This window comes from Jaculus jaculus, chromosome 9, assembly GCF_020740685.1.
Source record: "Jaculus jaculus isolate mJacJac1 chromosome 9, mJacJac1.mat.Y.cur, whole genome shotgun sequence".
NCBI lineage: Eukaryota > Metazoa > Chordata > Mammalia > Rodentia > Dipodidae > Jaculus > Jaculus jaculus.
The window spans coordinates 135,550,056-135,577,197 of record NC_059110.1 but is presented as its reverse complement, the minus strand read 5'-3'; the positions used below and the strand labels follow the sequence as shown (position 1 = coordinate 135,577,197).

Genomic DNA, 27,142 nt, shown 5'->3' with positions numbered 1-27,142 from the left:
TTTGATTTTTCGAGGTAAGGTCTCACTCTGGAATTCACTGTGTAGTCTCCGGATAGCCTCAAACTCACAGCAATGTTCCTACCTCTGTTCCTGAGTGCTAAGACTAAAGGCATGTGCCACCATGCCCAGTAAAAAGCACTTTTTAGAAAATTAATTTTATTTGAGAGAGAGAAGAAAAGAGACAGCTGCTGCAAATGAACTCCAGAAGCATGTGCCACCTTGTGTATCTGGCTTACATGGATCCTGAGGAATGGAACCTTAACTCCTAAGCCATCTCTTCATCCCCCAAAAAAGCTCTTTTAAGTTTAAAATAAGACTATGAACAACAATAGAGCACACTTATACAATATCATTACTAATAATTTTTCAAAAGTACTTATTTATAAAAAAAGTAACATACAATTGTTTTAAGAAATGAAGCAGTGCTAGAGAGATGGCTTAGTGGTTAAGGCACTAGACTGTGAAGCATAAGGACCCAAGTTTGACTCTCCAGATCCCACATAAGCCAGACACACAAAGTGACGCAGTTGCAAATCTGCACATGTGCATGTGCCACATACATCTAGAATTCAATTACAGTAGCTGGAGGCCCTCTTGGGCCAATTTTCTCTCATTTAAAAAAAAAAGGCTATGGGCTGGAGAAATGGCTTAGCAGTTAAGGTGCTTGCCTGTGAAGCCTAAGGACTCATGTTTGATCTCTCTCCAGATCTCTCCTCACAAAGGTAAGGCAAGCACAAGGTCACACGTACCCACTATGTGGCATAAGCATCTGGAGTTCTATTTCAATGGTGAGGTCTTGTCATGCCAGTTCTCTCTCTCCTAAAAAAAAGGCGGGGGCTAGTCTGCTGAGCTTGTCTCAATCAAAAAAAGAAAAAAACGAAATTAAGCACCATTTAATTTGAGGTGTTTTGTTGTAAGGCAACAGTCAAAAAAGAGAAACTTTCTAAGTATAAGACACAACTAAAAAAAAGTGGTGGGTCATGAAACTGTACATTCTGACATATCAAACACACAAAGCAAGATGTGTGTGGTAGCACACACCTTTAATCCCAGCACTTGGGAGGCAGAGGTAGGAGGATCACCATGGATTCAAGGCCACCCTGAGACTACACAGTGAATTCCAGGTCAGCCTGGGCTACAGTGAGACTCTACCAAAAAACAACAACAACAAAAAAAAACCAGCAAGCATTTAACCAAAAGAAGGTCAGAGCTAGAGAGATGGCCTGAAAAGCCTAAAAGACCTGGGTTAGATTCCCCAGGACCCACATAAAGCCAGATGCTCAAGATGGCATATGGATCTGGAGTTCATTTGCACTGACTACAGGCTCAGGCATTCATTCTCATCCTCATCCTCCTGTCTCTGCTTCTTAAATAAATAGCATACTTTTTAAAGGCCAAAGAAAAAAGTTGGGAAAATGAGGGAGGGAGGAATAGTAAACACATAATTACATGTGGTTTTCCCCAATGGAAACTTTGGGCTTACTTTTCAAAATGCTATTTTGGGAAATGTTTGTTGCTTCTAATGTTTAATTTCATCATTATGTCTTTCTGCAGAGAAAAGACAGGCCGGCACCAAGGCTCAAAAGTGTCAAGACACATGCTATGTGAGGAGCCCAGGTCCTAGCTCCTGAGCTCTGACTTTGCTGTCACTGCATTCCATTCCTAAGGGCACTGAGCACACACACCTGTGGCTCAAACCCTTTGTGTCACCAAAATAGCTCCACATTTGTCTTAAAAAAAAAAAAAAAAACCATACACACACACACACACACACAATTTGTTTATTACACAGAAAGGGAAAGAGGCAGACAGAGGGAGAGAATGGGTGTGCCAGGGCCTCTAGCCATTATAATCGAACTCCAGACACATGTGCCACCTTGTGTATCTGGCTTACTTGGGTCCTGGGGAATCAAGTCTGGGTCCTTTGGCTTTGCAGGCAAGCACCTTAACTGCTAAGTCATCTGCCCATCCCCATATTTGTCTTTTTTAATGTATCAGCATTCAATGTACTAATATATTTGGCAAAATAAAATGTTGAGTTAAAATTTAAAAAAAGAGCTGGGCACAGTTACCTTTAATCCCAGCACTCAGGAGGCAGAGGTAGGAGGATCACCATGAGTTCAAGACCACTCTGAGACTACAAGTGAATTCCAGATCACCCTGGGCTAGAGTGAGACCCTCTCTAGAAAAACAAACAAACAAAAGAGAGAAAGGAAAAAAAAAAGCTTAGAAACCTATGGACCACAGGTTGTCCAAGACAGCTCTGATGAGCAAACTTTTAAACTGTGATTTATCTGCCCTTTTGGTTTAACTTTTTCATTCTGTGCACTTCAAAGTAGAGACCAATCTTAGGTATGGAATGCAAGTGAAACTAAAGGCAAGAAAAGAATCGGAGAAAGTGTCTTTACTACCTAGGCTGGGCACAGTAGTGCACACCTATAATCCTAGCACTCAGGAGCTAGAGCAGGAGGTTTGCCATGAGTTCGAAGCCAGCATGGAATACATACTAAGTTCCAGACCAACCTGGGCTGCAGAGTAAAACTCCACCTCAAACAAGCAACCAGCAAATGTTAACATCCTCCACCTAAGGAGATTTGCCGGGTCCCAAAGCAGCACCCTCAGTGTGTCAGCTCACAGCCGGCCGCTTGTCCTTCACCAGTAAGGTGATGACAGGTCTGCGTCCTTCACACACTCAACACCCCACCCAACATCCACAGGATGAAAAGCATTAAAAACAGAGGCTAATAAGAAAGCGGGAGAAGTTAATAAGCTCAATTATTTTTACACTCTTATAGGAAGATAGATGCTCAGATATTTTAAATGCTTGGTTTTTTATGTGTGTGCATGGTACAATATAACTGTGGCTATGAATGATGTGCATGTTTGCGTATATGGGCAGGTGTGCGCCAACGTGCGCATGTGGAGGTCTGGGGACAACTTCAGGGTGCTTCTCCTCTCCTTCCATCCTGCTTGAGACAGGGTCTCTCCCCTGTGGTTATTTTTCCATTGTGTATGCTCCAGTCTAGCCGGCCTGCAAGCTTCCAGATTCCACTAGCTCTGCCTTCCACTGTCAAAGGCCCTTTGGGATCACAGGCCCGGGAGCTAGCTTGCACGCAGGCTTGCACAAGTGCTAAGAACTGCAGGCTCACGTGCAGTGTGCCACTGACAACCGCTGAGCCGTCTCGGCAGCTCTACGCTTGCTCTTCTGCGGGAAGATTGCTTACACGCGTAGGGCTGGGGAAGCGGCTCGGTGGCTAAGGGCGCCTGCTTACAAAGCCTGGCAGCACCCACGAAAAAGCAGACACAAAGAGGCACATGCGGCTGTGGTTCATATGCAGGGCAAGAGGCCCTGAAAGGCCCATCTCTGCTTGGAAGAAGGGAGGGGAGGGCTGAAGCTTAGACAAAGGACAAAATCCCTTCACTTGCCTTATGTGATTCTGACATAAATGTGAGAAAGACACCTAGCTGGCTGTTTGCAATGGTGCACATTTATAACCCCTGGGAGGCAGAGGAAGGAGCTCAAACAACAAAAAAGCCCCCACCTATGGAGGTTTGATTCAGGGGTCCTCCATAAACTTAGGTATCCTGACTGCTAGTCTCCTCAGTTGATGGCGATTGGAAATTAAAGCCTCCTAGAGGTGGTACACTGTGGCAGTGAGCTTGTAGGAGTCATAGCAAATGTCCCCACGTCATTGTTTGGCACACTCTCCTGTTCCTGTTGTCCACCTGATGTTGGCTAGGGGATGATGTCCCCCTCTGCTCATGTCATCGTTTTCCTTTAACATCATGGAGCTTCCCCCTTGAGCCTGTAAGCCAAAATAAACCTCTTTTCCCCCCAGAAGCTACTCTTGGTTGGGCAAGTTCTACCAGCAATGCGAACCTGACTGCAACACCACCCAATCCATAGCCACTGAGGTTCAGACTGCTTACCAAGTGTGTCAAGGAGGGACCAAGGTCTGACTTTTAACTCCTGTTTCAAAAGTCATTGATAAGTCAGGCGTGGTGGCGCACGCCTTTAATCCCAGCACTTGGGAGGCAGAGGTAGGAGGATTGCTGAAAGTTCGAGGCCACCCTAAGACTACATAGTCAATTCCAGATCAGCCTGAGCTAGTGTGAGATTCTACCTCGAAGGGGAAAAAAAAAGTCATTGATGAGAGGACTGAAGATGGCTTGGTGGTTAAGGCACCTTCCAGCAAAGCTAAAAGACCCAGGTTCAACTCCACAGTATCACATAAAGCAATGCATCCATTTGTTTGCAGTGGCTTGAGGCCCTGGTGCACCCCATTCTCTCTCCCTAAGAAATAAAATGTTGGGGAAAAAAGTCAGATGAGGGGCAAGAGAGATGGCTCAGCAGTTAGACACTTGCTTGCAAAGGACTAGGTTTGATTCTCCAGTGCCCATGTAAAACCAAATGCACAAAGCAGCACATGTGTATGGAGTTCATTTGTAGTGACTGGCGGCCCTCATGCTCACTCTCTCTACCTGTCTCTTTCAAATAAATAAATAATTTTTTTGAGTGAGTCACATGAGTTGACCCCTGCAGTTACTATGGTATTCAATACAACACTTCTCTTAAGGTCAGCCTAAAAACTGGATTCTAAGACTCATACAGGTATATATATATGTAAAAGCGCGCGTGTGTGTGTGTGTGTGTGTGTGTGTGTGTGTGTGTGTCCCGGCACAGAAACTATGTTCTCAAGATTGACCATACTTGATTCCTATTTTTTTAATTTTTTTTTTTTGTTTATTTATTTGAGAGCAACAGACAGAGAGAGAGAGAGAGAATGGACACACCAGGACCTCCAGCCACTGCAAACGAACTCCAGACGCATGCGCCCTCTTGTGCATCTGGCTAACGTGGGTCTTGGGGAATCGAGCCTCGAACTGGGGTCCTTAGGCTTCACAGGCGAGCGCTTAACCACTAAGCCATCTCTCCAGCCCTGATTCCTAGTTCTTTAGAGTAGCAAATGCACAGTAAGCTACAGGGTACTTGCAGAGAAAGGCATGTCCTGATCCAACACTCCTACCCATTATTATAAGTCTCAATACAAGGGGGGCAATTCTCATTTAAAACTGTCCAAACAACATGTGGTTTCCTTCTCTTAAGTGTTCCTGGCATTCATTGCTACATGCCATTCATCTCAGACGTCAAGTGACTGGAATGTACTTATAATAATGTATCTGCTCCTCAAGAGCATCTGGACTGCAGCTGCCTGTCATGTTAGATACACACAGGGAGTCAGTTGTGGGTAACACAAATAGCAGACTTTCACCTACCTCTTCCCAAGTCCCCTTTCTCTTAGGGCTGCAACCTTCTCTTATTTAGTACTAAGTGTCACTGCCAATTCTGTGTGTAAGAGTTTTCTGGTCCTGATGTGTAACAGGCATATATATAGCAAGAGTTGCCTTATCCAAACAACTAGTTATTGAAGAAATACTTGATTTTCTTCAAGATTTATCATTCAGCTAAAATGCTACTTCAAAAGCTAATTTTTTTTTCTCCTCTAAAGATTACGAAGAAAAAAACCCAGAAGGTTGCCTCCTCCACAGCCAATCATAAAAAGGGGCTTGTCTCTCTACCTTTTGGGGCAGGACTTGTCTCATTCAATACTTGTACCTGCCACAAAGTAGACAGACACCCTAGTGGAGAACTTAAGTAGAAAATTAAGTCTGAAGCTTCCAAAAGCAAATGAGCCATGAACTCCAGTGTGTTCAGAAGCTAAGAAAGGATATGGACAAAACCTGACATTAGCAGAACAAAGAAACCCACAGCTGCATATGTAATTACTCATTCCATAAAAAAAAATCGCCCTCCTAAAACTGCTCCTCCCGAGGGCAGAGAAGGCTGCAGCTCTGGCGGGGCAGTGTGGAGCAGGCGAGGGCGCAGTGCTGAGGAGCTGAGCGAGTCAAGGGTAACCACTGAGGCACACCAGCCTCCCCAGCCCTAGCTGCCGGTGTCTCGTCCTCTGAGCACTAAGGTGCTGTTCATTTGGTTGCTAGAGGCAAACAACCATGATTTTGAGGCCTTGTTTGTTTATTGTAGCTAGCTTCAGAAACAATGGAAAGGGAGTGAAGGCCACAGGTAGTGGATGGATTGACAGATGTCTGTATTGCAATACTAATTTTAGCTTCTAAATGGTTATTCAAATGCCATAAATATCAATTTTCCTCATTGGTAATATGCAGATTATATTCACTTTTCTGAGACAGGATTAAATAAAACCAACAAAAATTCATCTCCAGCCCTTAGCATAATACATGAACAGTAGTTGTTAATAAATTTGGAAAAATCAGACACTTCAGTATCACTTACTTGTGGTAATTCTCCTTTTTCTCATCTCTCCAGTTTTTATTTAACTGGTGAATTTTCACAGCTACGTATCTTTGCTCTGTTAGATCAAATGCCTATAAAGAAAAGGAATAAATTATATTCCACATAAGCATTATTAACAAGAATTACAGGGAACTGACTTAAAGCTTCCACTTAACAGATCAACACAAATCCAAAATACACTATTAAATAAAAACAGCAGCAAATGACAACACATCACATACTTGCTTCAGTGTTTCAACCATCTTCTTGAAACTTGTGATTAGATAATTTAGAAGTCTCCAGACACACTGGCTCCATGGGGTTTAGAAAATATACTCAAGCAAACACCACAAACACAAAACCTATGCCTTCACAGCTCCTTCCCAACAACGCGCTTTCTGGACATTACCCCTCCACATCTCCTTTAGGTTGTCTCTTGCCCCTTGGCTGGCACAAGGAAGTCACGTGCTTCAATACTGACTCCATGCTTTTAAAATTCTGGGACACACTGCCAACCTCCTACAGAAAATAAGCCTCCAGGATACAATTCTTTGGTATGATTGTTTATAAAATAACCCATAATTTGGTATAGTATGTTTGTTATAAATGAGGAGAAAAAAAATCTAACCCTGTCTTTAGTACCACCCTTACATGCTAGATAAATGAAAGGTTTTTGTTTTGTTTCTGTTTTCTGGGGGGAGGTAGTGTCTCACTATAGCATAGGCTAATCAGGAATTCACTGTAGTCTCAGGCTGGCCTCAAACTCAGCAATCCTACCTCTACATCTATCTCCATGAGGACTGGGATTAAAGGTATGTACCACCACTTTAGGCACAATTTATTTTTTGTTTTGTTTTTCAAAGTAGGATATTACTTACAGGCCGACCTGGAATTCACTTTGTAGTGTGGGGGTAGCCCCGAACTCACTGAGCTCCTCCGACCTCGGCCTCCAACCACACCCAACTTATTTCTAGTTTTGAAAAGATATTTACACACCGAAGTTCAAAGTTCAAAGTAACACTATTCACAACAGTCAAGGTGTAAGCAGTCCAAGTGACCAATGAAATGGACAACAAAACGAGGTACATATGTATAACAGAGAAGGAAATTGTCAGGTACTATAAAATGAATGATTTATTTTATTTTATTCATTAGTGTATTTGAGGGAGAGAGAGATAAACAGACAGAATGGGTGTCCCAGGACTCTAGTTACTGTAAACAAATTCCAGATGCATGTGCCACCTTGTGCATCTGGCTTACGTAGATCCCAGGGAATTGAACCTGAGTCCTTAGGCTTTGCAGGCAAGTGCCTTAGCTACTAAACTCTCTCTTCAGCCCAACATGAATGAATTTCCAGGATACTATCTTAAGTGAAATAAGGTGGTTATAAATAGATTTATTCTGTATTACTTATATGTGGTATTTAGCAGTAGCGCAATTAATACAGTCAGAATAGAATGTGCTCACCAGGGGCCAGTGTCCAGGAGTAAGAGTTATCATTAGGAAAGGGTTATCGATGTAACCCACGACACTACAAATGTATTTAATACAATTGGACTGTAGACTTCAAAAATGATTAGTATGGAAGGGGGCTGGAAAGATGGCTCAAGGGTTAAAAGTGCTTGCTTGCAAAACCTGCCTGCCCAGTTTCGATTATCGAGCTACCCAGCTGGCATTTGCTTGCAGGGGCAAGAGGCCCACTCCCCACACATGCAAATAAACAAAAAATGTTTAGAAAGTATTTTCTCTTTTAAAAAAGGTTAATATGGGGCTGGAGAGATGGCTTAGCAGTTAAGCGCTTGCCTGTGAAGCCTAAGGACCCCGGTTCAAGGCTCGGTTCCCCAGGACCCACGATGCATAAGGGGGCATACGAGTCTGGAGGCCCTGGCATGCCCATTCTCTCTCTCTCCCTCCCTCTTTCTCTCTGTTGCTCTCAAATTAATAAACAAAACTTAAAAGAAAAGATTAATATGGGGTGGGGGGCTGGAAAGATGGCTTAGTGATTAAGGCATTTGCCTGCGAAGCTAAAGGACCCAGGTTTGATTCCATAGGACCCACGTAAGCCAGATGCACAAGGGGCACAAGCATCTGGAGTTTATTTGCAGTGGCTGGTGGTCCTGGAGTGCCCATTCTCTGTCTGTCTGTCTGTCTTCTCTTTCTCTCTCTCTGCTTGCAAATAAATAAATATATGTTTTTAAAACCAGGTTAATATGGGGCTAGAGAGATATCAGTCGAGCGCTTACAGGACCTGAGCGTGACTGCAGGACTCTGGTGGCACAGGCCTGCACTCACAATGCAGTGGTGGCAGAGGGAGGAGGTTCCCCACCAGCTAGCCTGTCCTCCCTGGCAAGCTCCAAGTCGATATGAGACACTGTCTCTACATTCCCAGAGGGAGGAGGGTCCCCACCAGCTAGCCTGTCCTCCCTGGCAAGCTCCAAGTCGATATGAGACACTGTCTCTACATTCCCAGAGGGAGGAGGGTCCCCACCAGCTAGCCTGTCCTCCCTGGCAAGCTCCAAGTCACTATGAGACACTGTCTCTACATTCCCAGAGGGAGGAGGGTCACCACCAGCTAGCCTGTCCTCCCTGGCAAGCTCCAAGTCGATATGAGACACTGTCTCTACATTCCCAGAGGGAGGAGGGTCCCCACCAGCTAGCCTGTCCTCCCTGGCAAGCTCCAAGTCGATATGAGACACTGTCTCTACATTCCCAGAGGGAGGAGGGTCCCCACCAGCTAGCCTGTCCTCCCTGGCAAGCTCCAAGTCACTATGAGACACTGTCTCTACATTCCCAGAGGGAGGAGGGTCACCACCAGCTAGCCTGTCCTCCCTGGCAAGCTCCAAGTCACTATGAGACACTGTCTCTACATTCCCAGAGGGAGGAGGGTCCCCACCAGCTAGCCTGTCCTCCCTGGCAAGCTCCAAGTCGATATGAGACACTGTCTCTACATTCCCAGAGGGAGGAGGGTCACCACCAGCTAGCCTGTCCTCCCTGGCAAGCTCCAAGTCAATATGAGACACTGTCTCTACATTCCCAAGTAGGGTACCTGTGCATGTCCTCTGGACTCTGCATGCACCATGCACAGAAACACACAGAAAAGTTTTAAAAAGGAGTCAGGTGTGGTGGCGCACGCCTTTAATCCCAGCACTCGGAAGGCAGAGGTAGGAGGGTCACCATGGGTTTGAGGCCACCTTGAGACTACATAGTGAATTCCAGGACAACCTGCACTAGAGTGAAACACTACCTGGAAAACCCAAATAATAAAAGTAAATAAATAAATGAAGTTTTAAAAAACCAGGTATGGTAGCGCAAGCCTTGAATCCCAGAACTTGGGAAGCAGAGGTAGGAGGATCTCCATGAGTTCGAAGCCACCCTGAGACTACATAGTGAATTCCAGGTCAGCCTGGACTATATAGTGAGACCCTACTTCAAAAAAAACAAAAGTTAGAGAAAGAATGAGGATGGATGGCCTCTATCCACTGCAAATGAACTCCAGACACATTAGCCACTGTGTGCATCTGGCTTACATGGGACCTGGAGAACTGAACCTGTGTCCTTAGGCTTCACAGGCAGATGCCTTAACCCCTAACCCATCTCTCTAACCCTCAAATATATTTTTTTAAATATAAAGAAAAAATAAAACCTAAGAAAACACAAAAGTTTTTTTAAAAAAAGGTTCATGTAGCAAATTCTGCAGTATCTCCCCCACCCTTCGGTTTTTCAAGGTAGAATCTCACTCTAGCAGAGCTGGGTATGGTGCTCCACACCTATAATCTAGCCCTTGGGAGGTATAGGCACAAGAGCAGGAGTTTAAAAGTCATCATCAGGCACACAGTAAGTTTGCTGGATCCAGCAAATGTAAACAAGAAAGAAATGGATGCAACCAGAATACAGATCAGCAGAGCTGGGCCGGTGGCACACACCCTAAATGCTAGCACTCGGGATGCTGTGAGTATGAGGCCAGCCTGAGACTAAGTCCACGCCAGCCTGGGCTAGAGTAAGACCTTACCTGGAAAAACCAAAACCAAAAACAAAAAAATTTTAGTTCCACAGCCAAGAAATCAGTATTGTTTTTCCTTATTATTTCTCCTATAACTTAATAACAGTAAAAGCTGGGCATGATGGGTCATGTTTGAAATCTCCACACTCAGAAGGCTGCAGCAGAAGGATGGCTGTAAGTTCAAGGTCCGCATATGAGCTCCAGACCAGCCTGAACTATTTCTCTCAAGCCTGCCTACCCCCCAGCACAAACAAAACACTAAAATAATGTAGCTGCTTACTGACATAAATTTATTGGAAACAATTTTTCCAAAGATATGGGTTCTTAAGGCTTTTGAATTTCAACCTATAAATATCAACCCATAGTTACTAATGTTTTTTATTTTCTCAAATATTGTTATAGCCAATAATGAAACCCTCTACCCTTTGTACCTAGTTTTCATGCTTACCTTGTAAACTTCACTGAAACCTCCTCTACCCAAAAGATGTAACAACAGATATCTGTCATTTAACGTTGGATGATCTTTAAATCTGTGAAAACAAGGAATATGTCACACTCTGTGGTCAAGAATTCGTCTTCCACATTTCCAAAATGTCTGGAGTATCTCAAACAGTATACACTTGTTTCTAGCTACTGTGGATAGTCTCACAATTGATACTAACACAGTGAACTCTGAGTACAAAGAAACAGTTCAAAGATGTACTAGTAATTGCATCAAACAGTAAACAGCTATAAAATGTAAGTGCTAGTCTCAACAGCCACAAGTGAATTCCTAACTTCCCTCCCTTTCTGCCCTACTACAGAGTTGAGGAGGGAACAGATTAGACTAGAAGGGGATTTTTCAACCTGCTATTTGGTACCTACAGACTAACCAGAAGTCGTATGTTCTCATCATCTCAAAACTATATACAGAAGTTTAGGGAAATGGCTAAGCAGTTAAAAGTACTTGCTTGCAAAGCTTGCTGGCCTAGGGTTTAATTCCCCAACCACACACCTAAAGCCATATGCAAAACGTGGCTCAAGTGTCAGGAATTAGTTTGCAGTGGGTGGCAAAGAGACCGTGATATATATGTGTACACGCGCACACACACACACATAGAAATTCTTTAAAATAATAATAATAATAATAAAAGGCACTAGAGAGATGGGTTAGCAGTTAAGGCACTTGCCTACAAAGCCTAGTTGGACCTATGTTTGACTTTCCATTCCCATGTAAGCCAGATGCACAGAGGTTGAGGCAAGCACAAGGTCTCACATGTCCACTAGGTGGAACAAGTGTCTGCAGTTTGACTTGAGTGGCTGAGGCCCTAGCACGCCAATTCTCTCTCTCTCTCTCAAATAAAAACAACAAGACCATCTGTGGTAGTTTGAATAGAATAGATGGCCCCCAATATATTCATTGTTTATTTGTTTGTAGTTTGCATCTTTAGCGACCTGGCTGGAGGCAATGTCACTGGGTGGATCTTAAAGTGTGGTGGTGGGTTTCAGATTTCAATCTAAAGATATGCAAAGTGTGCCTAGCTGGAGTTCCTGAAGTGTGCTGTGCTGCGTGGCTTTTTGGCTTGTGGCTTGTGCTTCTCTCTCTCTCTGCTTGGTCCTGTGAAGCAGGCCAGCTTCTTCTGCTGTAAAGGAACTTCCCCTGGATCTGTAAGCTTCAATAAATATCCCTTCCTCCGTATCTGTGTCTGGTCTTTAGGTTCATCTCAGCGAACCTGAATCTGTCTGCAACACCACCATAATGGGAGGAAAAGATCATGACATCAAAATAAAAGAGACTCTGACTGAGAGGGGGAGGGGATATGACAGAGAATGGAGTTTCAAAGGGGAAGGAGGGGGGAGGGAGAGCATTACCATGGGATATTTTTTATAATCACTGAAGTTGTTAATAAAAAAAATTGAAAATACATAGAAAGGCCTGAAGCTGGGTGTGGGTGTGATGGTACACACCTGTATTCCAAGCACTTAGGAAGTAGAGGCAGTAGGGTCCAAGAATTCAAAACTTGTCTCGGCTACACATTAAGTTAAAAACAAAACAACAAATAAACCAAAACTATATGCAGTATTCCAAGATATTTTACACTGACTTAAAATTGATGGTTATAAAGTGTTACATATATTCTAAGTTATTTTTTCTTGTCTTGTTTCTATTATTTTCTTCATAATTTTTGTTATTGATGTTATATATTATAATTTGTTTTTTGTTTTGTTTGTTTTTGTTTTTCTTTAATTTTTTTTTAAAATTTATTTATTTGAGAGCAACAGACACAGAGAGAAAGACAGATAGAGGGAGAGAGAATGGGTGCGCCAGGGCTTCCAGCCTGTGCAAATGAACTCCAGACGCGTGTGCCCCCTTGTGCATCTGGCTAACGTGGGACCTGGGGAACCGAGCCTTGAACCAGGGTCCTTAGGCTTCATAGGCAAGCGCTTAACCGCATTAAAGGTGTGCGCCACCACACCAGATTTTATTGTAATTTTTTTTTAAGATTGCTTTCTTATTTTTTAAATTTTTTGTCTTATCTTTATTTATTTATTTGAGAGTGACAACGAGAAGAAGAGAGAGAGAATGGGCGCGCCAGGGCTTCCAGCCACTGCAAATGAACTCCAGATGCATGCACTCCCTTGTGCATCTGGCTAATATGGATCCTGGGCAATCAAGCCTCAAACTAGGGTCCTTAGCTTAATTGCTAAGCCATTTCTCCAGCCCTTTTATTGTAATTTTTGACACAGGGTCTCAATATGCATCCAAGGATTACCTGGAGCTTGCTAGGTCAACCAAGATAACAATAATCTCCCAGTACTTCTGCCTCAGCCTTCTGAGTGCTGAGAATTCACTATGGAATTTACTATGTAGTCTCAGACTGGCTTTGTACTCATGGTGATCCTCCTCCCCAGCTCTGGGATTAAAGGCATGTGACACCGTGCCCGTTCAACACATTTTTCTCTCTTAAAGTTAAATAAGTTTAGGATACAACCATGTTCCCCATATTAAGAGTCCACCTGTGATCCCAGTGCTGAAGAGGCAGAGACAGAAAAATCCCTGGGGCCCAATGGCCAGCCAACGTAGCCTAACTGATGAGCTCCAGGCCAATAATAAATAAGAGATCTTGTTTCAAAAGAAACAGACAAAAAGGAGGCTGGTAAGTGGGGGGAGGGAGGGTATTACCATGAGATATTGTTTACAACCATGGAAGTTGTTAATAAAAAATAAATTAATAATAAAAAAGAGGGCTGGCGAGATGGCTTAGTGGTGGTTATGGTGCTTGTCTGCAAAGCCTAAGGACCTATGTTTGACTCTCCAGATCCCACATAAACCAGACGTACAAGGTAACACATGTATATAAGGTGGTGCACATGTCTGGAGTTCAATTGCAATGGCTAGAGGCCCTGGTGTGCTAATTCTCTCTCACACACACTCTCTCACATTACCAAAAGAAAAAAAAAAGACAGCATTCCTAAGGATGACATCCAAGGTTGTCCACCGGCCTCCACTTACACAAATCTGCATGAGCACCCACATATACATGTCACACACACATAATAAAGATTACTATAGGGCTGGAAAGATGGCATAGTGGTTAAGGCACTTGCATGCAAAGCCTAAGGACTCAGGTTTGATGCCCAAGGTGTCACATGCATCTGCTGTTCATTTATAGTAACTGGAGGCCCTGGCATGCCCATTCTCTCTCTCAAATAAGTATATAAGAAAAGAAAAAATAAAATATCAAAAAGTATTCAGCAATCTGAGTATTACCCATATTCCCCAAGATGCTTACTGTGAATTATCTTCATTATGTATCCTTTTTAGCTCCCTGATATGTAGATTTCTAACCCTTTCTAGCCTTTCCAGCTCGGCCTGGATCTCTGCTTCCTCCTGAAAGGAAAGAAAGCTCAGCATTCAGCAAACTTTACCTTTTCATTTTAAAAACGACAGTTACTGCTCATGTGAAAAGTTAAAGGAAGATGTTTTACACTAAAGAAATTATTCACTCTGCTACCTTCATACCCACTGTGTCAGATGTACTTGTTTTAAGTTTTTGGGTATGTTACCAGCAATGACTTTGCATACACATAAAGACATGTAAATACTTTTTACAAAATGCAGGCTCGTCATCTGTTTCTCTTCTCTTGTCAGAGATTATGCTTGATGCTATAAGTTCTACTGATTTCTAACAACACAGTTTAGAGAAAATATAAACATGAGTATGTGAAATGAAAAGCAAACACCAATTTTTGATCACTATCATTATAAACAGTAGCCACAAATACTGTCTGGGCTGCTGAATTTATGAACTAAGCACTCTACGCTTATCTCAGGGCTCAGGATGTAACTCAGTGGGAGAGTGCTTGCCTAGCATGCTCAGAGCCCTAAATTCAATCTCCAGCACCACCAGAAATAAGAACCACCACACATGAAAATTTCTATACTCCCAGCACTCAGCAGGCTGAGGCAAGAAGATGCCAAGTTTAATGCCAGCCTGGATTATACAATGAGACCATGCCTCCAATGCACATACCAATAAATTCTTTTAGGTGTTAGAATATGGTTGGTAAACTGAGTGTGGTGGCACAAGCTTTAAATCCCAGAACTTGGGAGGTAGAGGTACAAGGATCATTGTAAATTCAAGTCCATCCTGAGATTACAAAAGTTAGTTCCAGATCAGGCGAGCTAGAGACCTTACCTTGAAAATAGAAATAAATAAATAAATAAATAACCCCAAAACAAGCTGGGCATGGTGATGCACGCCTTTAATCCCAGCACTCAGGAGGCAGAGGTAGGAGGATTGCCGTGAGTTTGAGGCCACCCTGAGACTACACAGTGAATTCCAGGTCAGCCTGGGCTAGAGTGAGACCCTACCCTGGGGGGGGGGGGGGCACACACAAAAAAACCCAAAACAAGAATGTTGATAGTACAAAACCTTATTTTCTTCAGGTACTTAGGCAAGAAATAAAGCATAGAACATCAATTTCAGACCTATCTGTTTGTATATCTTAGGTTTCTACTCTAAGTTTAACCTCTTGGGTTATTAGGAGAAAACATACTCTCACTAAGTGACTGGAACTAACTTGAAAATCAAAACCCTTGATTGCTCATTATCAGACACCAACACACAACATTGACAACAGGTATTCATGCTTTCCACCACAATTCAAAGTTACTATTATATTTGCCCAAATTATCAAATAACTTCTATATCAAATGTTAAGTACAAATCACATTTCTCCAGGAAGAATTACCCATTATGCTTACTTTTTTAAGATGACCTAATCTGAGTTTAAAGATTTCTTCTTGTTCATGGTATTCAGCTAAGGTTAACCTGGAAAACAACAGCAGTAATTTCAATAAATTATAATCAGTCTACTTATTTGAAAAGAAATGCTCAAGCACACATCAGGGCATTGCTTGGCCACATATTTAAAATTAGTAAGAGCCAGATTCTTTTGCAGTCCTCTTGTCAAGAGAAAACTTGTGATATGAAGAAAGACAAAAGTTTAATTTGTACAAAAGAGACCGAGAAGCCAGTCATAAGGGTTCATGCCTTTAGTCCCAGCACTGGGGAGGTAGAGGTAAGAGGATCACTGAGTTCAAGGCCAGCCTGAGACTGCATAGTGAATTCCAAGTTACCCTGGACTAGAGTGAGATCCCACGAAAAGCCAAATTAGAGAGAGAAAGAAATATATGCATGCCATTATTTATTAAATGGGTTTGGTTGCTATATATTGTTCAGACGACAGTCCATTCAGAGATAGCCACAAATTATGTCTAAAAATACTTAAGGACAAAACAATAAGTCAATGAGCTTAATTATTATTTTCAAGATCTCTTAAGACTTTTTATTGCAAAACCAGGAAAAAGAGTAGAAAAATCAGAGACCAGGACTTTGGTATCTCACCATGCAACCTTTTTTTTTTCAAGGCAGGGTCTCACTCTAGCTCAGGTTGACCTAGAATTCATTAGGTAGTTTCAGGGTGGTCTCGAACTCATGGTGATCCTCCTACCTCTGCCTCAAGAGTACTGGGATTAAAGGCATACATCACCACACCTGGCTCACTTGTTCCTTTTTTCTACCTAACCCACTCACATTCCTTGTATCTCAACAAGAATGAACAAGAAATAGGGCTGGAGAGAGTTTAGCAGTTAAAACGCTTGCCTGCAAAACCTAAACACCTAGATTAAATTTTCCAGTACTCATGTAAGCCAAATGCACAAGGTGGCACATGCACCTGGAGTTCATTTACAGTGGATAGAGGCCCTGGTGCACCCATTTTCTTCCTCTCTTCCTCCCACTCAGTAAAATCAATAAAATAATTTTTTTTTTGTTTTGTTTCACTCTAGCCCAGGCGGACCTGGAATTAGCTATGTAGTCTCAGGGTGGCCTCGAACTAACAGCTATCCTCCTACCTCTGCTTCCTGAGTGCTGGGATTAAAGGTGTACACCACCATGCCCAGCAATAAAATAAAATTTTAAAAAATTAAAAGAGCTGGGCGTTTGTGAAATAAGACATGTGTATTCAGGGATAGGTGTGGTGTCTCGGTTTACATCAATAAAGAACATACGTTTCATTTTCAGCTCCATTTGTCTTGCTTTTCCGTTGTTTCTGTTCATTGGTTGCTGGAGGGGCCTGGCCCATGGCAGGAGGTTTCCGCTTTGCTAACATTTTCCTTTGTCTTTCTATCTCTTCCCTCTGTGAATTTATCCTTTCCTGTTGCCTAGAGATATAAAAGATGTAACACAAAGGAAGAAAATAGAAAAATGTCATATCATTACTGTGGAATGAATGCAAGTAATGTCACTTCTAGTATTATTAGTACTTATAATTAGAAAAATCTTTGGTAAAAGGCCCCAAAAACTTATTAATTCCCTACTTAAATCATTACAATTCACTTACTTGATAAGATTTTGGAAAGCATAGCCATCTGTCCACTGTTCAGTAAAAGATGCCCCATGCCGGACAGTAGTGAAGTGGCCCAGTCTCAAGCGGTCCTGCATGCTCTTATCTCTGCATGCCATCTTTTCCTGTTTTGACTGAGGGGAAAGGACCAAAACAAGGAATTACACATTGATTAAGATGGAAAAAGACACTTTTTGGTGCATGCCCTTAATCCCAGCACACAGTTTCTAAGCCAGGCATGGTGGCACACGCCTCTTTAACCCCAGCACTTGGGAGGCAAAGGTAGGAGGATCACCGTGAGATCGAAGCCACCCTGAGACTACAATAGTGAATTCCAGGTCAGCATGGAATAGAGTGAGACCCTACTTCGAAAAACGTTAAAAAAAAAAAAAACCTTAAAAGTGTAAGAGTGGGCTGAGAGGTGGCTCAGTGGTTAAGATGCTTACCTGGAAAGCCTAACAGCCCAGACGTAATTTTCCAGTACCCACACATAGCCAAATGCACAGTGGCACATGCATCTGGAGTAGCTGGAGGCCCTAGTGTTCCTATTTTCTCTCTCTTTCTCTCTGCTTGCAAATAATAAATGAAATAAATAAATAGTGTTTTTAAATTAAACTGCAAGATTATCAAGGACAATACTGCTTAGAAACACACACCCTGTGAGAATAGTCAGACACCTCAGCTGGCATATACTCCATCCACAAAGTAGAAACGGGACAATGAAAGTTTTTCTGATTAGGCTATCTTTTTTGGTGTTTTATCTTAGTTTGTTTTGCTTTGTTGGTTCTCAAGATAGAGTCTCACTCTAGCACAGGCTGACCTGGAACTCACTCTGTAGTCCCAGGCTGGCCTCTAATTCACAATGATCCTCCTACCTCTCCCACCCAAGTACTGGGATTAATTTAAAGGAATTTGCCACCATGCCTGGCATAGCCTTTTTGTTTTGTTTTTTAATTTCTTTCTTTTTTTTTTTTTCCAGGTAGGGTTTTACTCTAGTCCAGGCTGACCTGGAATTTACTATGTAGTCTCAGAATGGTCTTAAAGTCATAGTGATCCTCCTCCTTCTGCCTCCCAAGTGCTGGGGTTAATGGAGTGTGCCACAACACACAGCCCTGTATATTAATTTTTATTCATTTATTTGCAAGCAGAGAGAGAGAGAGAGAGAGAGAGAGAGAGGGAGGGAGAGAGAGAGAGGGAGGGAGAGAGAGAGAGAGGAGACAGACTGCGAGAATGGGCATACCATGCCCTCCATCCGCTGTAAACAAACTCAAGTGTGTGTGACTTTATGTGTGTATTGGGGAATGGAACCCCAGGTTGTTAAGGCTCCGTAGAAAAGTCTCTGACCACTGAGCTATCTCTCTAGCCCTTGGCTATCTTTTATCTTAGAATTCCCCACCATCTTCTATTTGGACCACAATAATGCCCAACTCCTAACTTATTTCTCAATTTTCTATTTCTTCTCCATCTAATCTATTCTAGAGAACAGCTTCCAATTCATCTTCTCTTAACATCACTTTGGAGCTGGAGAGATGGCTCAGTGCTTAAAGCCTAATGAGCAGGGTACAATTCCCCAGTACCCACATAAAGCCAGATGCACAAAATGGTGTATACATCTGGAGTTTGTTTATAGTGCACTGGTCCTGGTGTACATGTACTTATTCTTACTCTCTCTCTCTCTCAAATAAATAAATACAACTAATATATATATATATATCATTTTTGAGCCAGGCCTGGTGGTGCACACCTTTAATCCCAGTGTTTGGGAGGCAGTAACAGGAAGAGTACCCTGAGTTCGAGGCCAAACTGAGACTACATAGTGAATTCCAGGTCATTCTGGGCTAGAGTGAGACCCTACCTCGAAAAAATACAAACAAACATTGCTTTGAACATTTCTAGCATGATACACCAAACCTTCCATAACTACATTGCCAAACAAGAGGTCCTGATATGGAAAAGCCCTCCATAAGCTGAAAATACAAGGTTACCTCCATATAGAATTGTTACTGCAAGACTTATATTTCAGAGAATCATTCATTCAACACTAATTTACTAAAAACCAATTCTAACACAAAGAATAGAAGGCTGCAAACAAAGCACATGGATAAAAATTGGTGCTTAAGATCTAATGGGAGATGAAACCAATAAATATACTAATTTGTAATTGCATATATAGATTGTGATGAAGGACATGAAAAAAAGAACAAGGTACCATGAGATATGCCCCCTTGAGACAGTTTATACCTGTGATTGTGCATAGCATGCATGTGTATGCATATATTCATGCATGGGCTACACATGGATGCAAATGTATTCACATGTGTAGAGACCAGAGGTAGATGCTATTCTGTATCTTGTTTGTTGACTGGAGTTCACCCATTTGGCTAGGCTGCCTGGATAACAAGTCTCAGGGACATGCATGCTGCTGTGTCCACATCACTGGGATTACAGGTGCACTGGGGATCTTTGGCATCTTGAATCCGATGTCTCCCATAAATTCATGTGTCTGAATTCTTGGTACTCAGCTGATGGCAATTTGGGAAGTGGAGCCTTGATGGAGGAGGTGTTTCTGGGGTGGACTTAGGGGTGTTATAGCCAGCTCCTATTTGCTGGAGTCTGGCTCACTCTCCTGTTGTTGTTTTCAAGTTGTTGTTGGCAAAGGTGATGCCCAAACCCTGTTCGTACTACACTGTCCCTTGCCATCATGAAACTTCCCCTTAAAACAGTATGCTAAAAAACCAAAGAACCACCACCACCACCAAAAAAAACAAAACAAAACAAAAAAACAACCCTTACCTCCCATCAGCTGCTTTTGGTTGGATGTTTTGTTCCAGCATTGAGAAGATAACTACAACAGAAAATTGTTACAAGTAGTGGGGTTGTTGCTGCTAGAAATCTGACTGTGTGTGTGTGGCTTTTGGCCTTTTGGAACTGATTTACTGGAGGTCTATGGAAGCATTTAGAAACTTTGGCCTTGCAGTGTTAGAAGCAGTTTGATGGACCATCTGGTTAGAGTTTCAGAGACCTAAATGCAGGAACTGTGGACTGTATACACTGAACATATGAAGGGAAGAACAAATCTGTGTGGACTGGGCTGGAAACAGTGAGTGCGAGAGGCTTACATCCCTCTACCTGGTCATGAGAGCTTGCGCAGTGTTGGATATAGAAGAGATGTACCAGTGCGAGCAAAGGGATATGAAAGTACAGAAGGAAATGCAAATGAGCAGGGCATGGGGGCGCACGCCTTTAGCCCAGCCCTCCGGAGGCAGAGGTAGGTGGATCACCTTGAGTTCGAGGCCACCATGAGACTACATGGTGAATTCCAGGTCAGCCTGGGCAAGAGCAAGACCTGACCTTGAAAAAAAAAAAAAGAAAGAAAGAAATGAAAATTATGAGCAAGAGACAACATAACAGCTCAGTTCAGCTGCAATAGTTTGAGAGATTAGGACAGGTGTTCTACCTAGGACAGTAGAGAGAATGCTGACTTTTCTGCAAGTAAGGGGTCTGAATGCCAAAGGAGTGTCCTGTTCTTCAATGCCGGCTTTATTCCTGCCTGGTCTAAAAAACCTGGTAGCGCACTTGCTATATGGGAGCATGACAAGTGCAGAAAAGGGCTATTGGATTTGCAAGTTATGTGAAGATGAGCCTTCAGTGATGGACAGCAGGGTCATAGTCACTGAATAAAAGCCATGTGGACCACGGCATGGTGACAGTGGAGACCACAGAACATTTCTGAAGGTACTAGGACTGCTGGATGGCTGCCAAGGAGAGCTGCTAGCTAAGGATGACGTTCCCCCTCTACCTACAGTTGTGGGACTGGAGGGACAGAATTGGAACTCCATAGACTTCACTGGTTACAGATGTTGAACTTGGAGCTACAGGATTTAATGGTTACCTGTTTGTTTTAGATTTTGAATTGGTTTCAATCTTTCGTTGCAATACCACCATCTTTTGCAGTGTGATTATTTACTCTGTGCCATTAAGTGCTTCTGGTTTTATAGGCTCTTGGACTACGGGGATGTTTGAAATGCATTGGAATTGATAACTATGAGGACTTTTAAAGTGGAACAGAATGCGTTGCATTTTACATCTTAGATGGTAATCAGTTTATGAGAGGCAGGGGTGGAATGCAGTGGTTTGAATCACATATCCCCATAAAGCCATGTGTTCTCAATGCTTGGTCCCCAGCTAGTGGCAATGTGGAGTTGGTGTGTTTCTGGGGCTGGGCTTAGGAGTGTTACTGTTATATTACACCGACTGTAGCAGAGGTGATGTCCACCCCTGTTTGTCATGCTGTCCCATCACCATGGAGCTTCCCCTGAGACTGTAAACCAAAAGAAATCCTTTCCACCCATCAGCCACTTTTGGTTGGGTGCTGTGTCCTAGCAGCAGAAGTAAGTGTAGCAGGATCAGAACTCAGGCCCTCATGTCTGTGCACTGCTCCATGACTAGCATATCCAGGCTTTAGCTACAGTTCTCTCTCTAAAACATGTTCTTGCCCTCTTGTTGCAGTTTTCCTCAATCACTTCCCTGCCCATGATTTCTTTTGGAGTACTTCCTACTAAGCACCCTGCTCACCTGAGAAGGTTTCCTTGTAAATGTGAACACATACTTTATTCTCTCCCTACATGTAAACTGTCAGCTAAATGAAGAGCCACACCTTATGCTTCTTCCTTTCTTTTTTTCCTTGAAACACGACTGCACTCTAGCTAGCCGAGCTGACCTGGAGCTCGAGAGTGTAGTCCAGGTAGTTATGCTCTTCATTTCCCTGCTCACTGATGGCATTAAAGGCATGTGCCGCCATGCTTGTGTTTGTTTCTTTTCTTTTCTTTTCTTTTCTTTTCTTTTCTTTTCTTTTCTTTTCTTTTCTTTTCTTTTCTTTTCTTTTCTTTTCTTTTTTCTTTTTTCTTTTTTCTTTTCTTTTCTTTTCTTTTCCCTCCCTCCCTCCCTCCCTTCCTTCCTTCCTTTCCTTTTCATTTTGATGTATTCTTTTTTAATCCAGAGCAAGATCTCACCACAGCCCAGGCTGACCTGGAACTCACTCTGAAGCCCAGGCAAACCTTGAATTTATATCAAGCCTCCTACCTCAGCCTCCAGAGTGCTGGGATTAAAGGAATGTGCCACCACACCCATATTGTGGCCTTATGTTTATTAGATTCATTCATTCATATTGTTATGTTAGTATTCTAATATGTAAACAGACCATTATTGTTTTTGTATTCACCTGTTGCTAGTTACCTTGAAAAGTCCTGAATTTTAGCTACTATGAAACTGTTAGGCAGGGCATGGAGGCACATGTCTTTAATCCCAACATTCAGGTGGACTGTCAAGAGTTAGAGGCCAGCCTGAACTACTAGTGAATTCCAGATCCACCTGGGCTAGAATGAGACCCTACCTTAAAAATAAATAAATAAACAAACAAAAAGTTGGAAAAATTTTTTATGTTTGTGAATACATTTACTTTTATTTATCTTAGGCAAATACGTGATGTGAAGTGCTGAGTCATGAACAAGTATATATTTACCTGAGTCATAAATCTTTCCAAAGATTTTCCTGCATGGCTATGCCACTTACACTTGCACGCGGAGACACCTGAGGGCCCACATGCCCCAGCCCTCCACAGTGCCAGTGTTGCTGCTTCAGTCATTCCACGTGCATGGCTGTAACTTTGCTGTCCTGTTACATAAAGACACTAAGGATCTTTTTTTCTTTGGCTTTTTAATTTTTTTTTTATTTTTCAAGGTAGGGTCTCACTCTAGCCCAGGCTGACCTGGAATTCACTCTAGTCTCAGGGTGGCCTTGAACTCACAATGATCCTCCTACTTTTGCCTCATGAATACTGGGATTAAAGGTGTGTGCCACCATGCCCGGCTTGGTTTGACTTTTTAATGACTCCAAATCACTCCCCCTGCCCTCCCAGGCAGGGTCTCACTCTGCTCCAGGCTGACCTGGAAAACTATGTAGTCTCAGGGTGGCCTCGAACTCACGGTGATCTACCTACCTCTACCTCGCTAGTGCTGGGTTTAAAAGCATGTGCTACCATGCCCAGCCCAAAATCACTTTTAGGAAGCCATAGTTTCTCCCTGTCCTTTCCGCTTCCTCTCTTCTACCACACCCGGCTACTAAGGATCTTTTCATGTGATACTCATTTGCATCTCTTTATATGTCCATTTTAAATGTCTCATCAAAGTCTTGCTAATTTTTGGGGAGGTAAGGTCTCAAGCTAGCTCAGGCTGACCTGGAATTTACTATGTAGTCTCAGGGTGGCCTTGAACTCTTGGAGATCTTCCTACCTTTGCCTCCAGAGTGCTGGGATTAAAGGCGTGTCCCAACACGCCTGGCCCAGTCCTGCTAATTTTTAATTAGTAGGTTATAGGAACCTATGTATTTGGAATACAAATCTTTTGAAAGATAGTATTGTGGCATTTTCTTTTTTTGAGGCAAGGTCTCATTGTAAGCCTTGGACTTAGAGATTGCTCAACACTTAAAGGCACATGCTTTCAAAGCTTGATGGCCTGGGTTCAATTCCACAGTACCCACGTAAAGCCAGACTGACAAAGTGGTGCATTAATCTGGAGTTTATTTATAGTAGCAGGAGGCCCTGGTTTGTCCATACTTGTCCACACCTCTGCCTGCCTTTTTCTCTCAAATAAATTAAGTAATTTATTTGAAAATATATTGAAAAACAGGTTGGAAAAAAAATAAAAAATAAAAAAAGAGAGAGACAGACAAAATGGGTGTGCCAGGGCCTCTAGTCACTGTAAACAAACTCCAGATATGTGCACCACTTTGTGTACCTGGCTTTACGTGCCGATTGGGGAACCAAAATCACATTAGGACCTTAACTGCTAAGCTACCGATCCACCCGTCCACTTCCAGTATTTCTGACCTCAGTAAAACAATCCATTTTGTTACTGAAATGCATGCTACTTACCTTTGTAACAGCAAGCCAAAGATTATAGCAAAAGTAAAACCACCAGCATGTATCAAACCTCTACTTCAAAATTCTTTTTTTTTTCTTGGTTGTTTGAGGTAGGGTCCCACTCTAGCTCAGGTTGACCTGGAATTCACTCTGTAGTCTCAGGCTGGCCTTGAACTCACAGTGATTCTCCTACCTCTGCCTCCCAAGTGCTGGGATTAAAGGCGTGTGCCACCATGCCCGGCTTCATAATTCTTACAATTTCATGAGGAACCAACCACTTCTATTTAAAAATTGCCTAGAGATAGCTCCTAATGACTACTAAAGAAAATCTGCAGCAATTCAATTGCTATAATAAAGTAGATATTAGGCAATGAAAGTAATCATAGGTAGATATGACAACTACTTTTCAGGCACAAAACAATTGTCACATATTATACATATAAGCTATACCTAATATGAACTCTATATAATTACTGCTAAGTTTTATGATCATAATAGTACAGTGACTTCAATTCACAGGATGGATATGAAAGAGAAAAGGGGAGAGATACAAAGACAACACCCCAAATAAACTCAACTCAGACAAGCTTAGGTTGTCGGGTTCACACTCAAAGCAATGAACACCAGAAAGACATGGTCCACATTACGACCCTGGGGAGTCTTGGTCTGGTGGGACAAGCGGAAAGAATTATCACAAAAAGTCTTTTCCTAAAAAAATCCTGCCTTTAAATAATTTCATGGCTCAAAAGCTAAAAGCTCTTGCTTACAAAGTCTGACAAGCCGGGTTCAATTCCCCAGTTCTCATATAAGGCCAAATGCACAGTGATGGATGTGTCTAGAGTAACTCTACAGCGGCAAGAAGCCCTGGAGCACCCACTCTTTTTCTCTCTGCTTGCAAGCAAATAAATAAATATAATTTCATCTCAGATAAGAAATAAGGAGCTAGGGTTGGAGAGATGGCTTACAGGTTAATGAACTTGCCTGCAAAGCCAAAGGACCCAAGTTCGATTCCCCAGGACCCACACAAGCCAGGTGCACAATGTGATGCATGTGGCTGGAGTTCGTCTGCAGCGGCTGGAGGCCCTGGTGAGCCCATCCTATATACCTCTCCTTCCTTCTCTCAAATAAATGTAAAAGAGCCAGGCGTGGTGGCGAATGCCGACAATCCCAGCACTCAGGAGGCAGAGGTAGGAGGATCGCCATGAGATCAAGGGCAGCCTGAGACTACAGATTTAATTCCAGGTCAGCCTTGGATAGAATGAGAACCTACCTTGAAAAACCAAAAAAGAAAAAAAGAAAGAAAGAAAGAAAGAAAGAAAGAAAGAAAGAAAGAAAGAAAGAAAGAAAGAAAGAGAGAAAGAAAGAAAAAATAAGGAGCTACATAGTGTCTCACATTAAGTAGGATTAAGTAGGATATAAATTTCAAGACACTGTTATTCACTAACCTTCTCTATAAGGAGTTTCTTGCTCATTGTGACACATCTATTTAATCGTTCCTTGTATTTCTCTAGCATCTTCTGCTGTTCATCAATCTGCCGTCTCAAATCACAGTTGGCCTTCAAAGGAAAAATGTTTTTTAATTAGTTACAAGAAAGACAGATTTAGAAAACTAGTTTCTAGAGACAGAGAAAAATCATTTCTACCTACTATTAAATCAGAATTAAGGGCTGAAGAGACAGCTTAGCAGTTAAGTGCTTGCCTGTGAAGCCTAAGGACCCTGGTTTGAGGCTCGATTCCCCAGGACCTACGTTAGCCAGATGCACAAGGTGACACACACATCTGGAGTTCGTTTGCAGGGGCTGGAAACCCTGGCACTCCTGTTCTCTCTCTCTCTCTCTCTCTCTCTCTCTCTCTCTCTCTCTCTCTCTCTCTGCCTCCTTCTTTCTGTCACTCTCAAATAAATAAAAATAAAAACACTTAAAAAAATTCAAAAGTAAAATTTAGCTGGGTGTGGATGGTCTACACCTTCAATCCCAGCACTGGAGAGACAGAGATGAGTTCGAGACCAGCCTGAGACTACATAGTGAATTCCAGGTCAACTGGGGATTGACCAAGACTCTACCTCAAAAAACAAAAATAAGCAAAATTTAGGTTAAAAGAAACAAGAGTAAGCAAAGTAAAAGTAAAAAAAAAAAAAAACCTCATTAATCACTTGTAACATTATCAAATTATCAATAATAAATTCAGTTACAAGAAATATACGTATTTTTCTACTGATCATGTTTTCCTCATCACAATAACCAGTTAATCTGTGCCTAACCTATCATAAATAATACATGTCTAAAGTACGCACAAAAGAAGCTGGTTGGGGGGGGAGTGGAGAAATGGTTCAGTGGTTAAGATGCTTGCCTGAAAAAGCCTAATGACCTGGGTTTAGTTCCCCAGAACCCACATAAAGCTAGATACACAAACTGCCACATGCGTCCGGGGTTCTTTTGCAATGGTTAGGGGTGCTGGCATGCCCATTCTATCTCTGTATCTCCCTGCTTACAAATAAAATAAAACAGACATATAAAAAAGAGGCTGAATATGTAGATCAGTGGCACAGTACTTGCCTAGAATACCCAAGGCCCTAGATTTAATCCCTAGCATCACAATAAACTCTGAAAATAAAGAAAAGGTTATTTAGCATCACCCTGATACCAAAACCAGGCAAAATAGAACAACAACAACAACAAAAATTACAGACCAATCTCCCTCATGAACAAAGATGCAAAATTTAGCAACAAAATATTGGCTAACAGAATACAAGAATGTATCAGAAAGATCATTCACCCCAACTAAGTAGGCTTTATCCCAGAGATGCAGGGATGGCTCAACATACACAAATCGATAAATGTAATACATTATATAGATGGACTGAAAGACAAAAATCACAAGATCATCTCATTAGATGCAGAAAAAGCATCTGACAAAATACAACAACCCTTTATGATAAAAGTCCAACAGAGACTGGGAATAGAAGGAACATATCTCAACATAATAAAGGCTATTTATGACAAGCCTACAACCAACATAA

At 42.3% G+C, this 27,142-nt stretch overlaps 1 protein-coding gene across 3 annotated transcripts in view; it reads right to left on the bottom strand.

The window, feature by feature from the left end:
• Tlk2 (tousled like kinase 2) overlaps nucleotides 1-27,142 on the bottom strand; it is a 123,611-nt gene that overhangs the window by 20,513 nt on the left and 75,956 nt on the right. For all 3 annotated transcript variants that reach the window (XM_045158796.1, XM_045158795.1, XM_045158797.1), the window contains 7 exons: nucleotides 25,569-25,679; nucleotides 17,202-17,338; nucleotides 16,870-17,022; nucleotides 15,562-15,628; nucleotides 14,087-14,184; nucleotides 10,762-10,843; nucleotides 6,314-6,405 (listed from right to left, as the gene is read on the bottom strand). In XM_045158796.1, coding sequence (XP_045014731.1) covers nucleotides 6,314-6,405; nucleotides 10,762-10,843; nucleotides 14,087-14,184; nucleotides 15,562-15,628; nucleotides 16,870-17,022; nucleotides 17,202-17,338; nucleotides 25,569-25,679 — 740 coding nt within the window. The remainder of the gene's footprint in view (nucleotides 1-6,313; nucleotides 6,406-10,761; nucleotides 10,844-14,086; nucleotides 14,185-15,561; nucleotides 15,629-16,869; nucleotides 17,023-17,201; nucleotides 17,339-25,568; nucleotides 25,680-27,142) is intronic.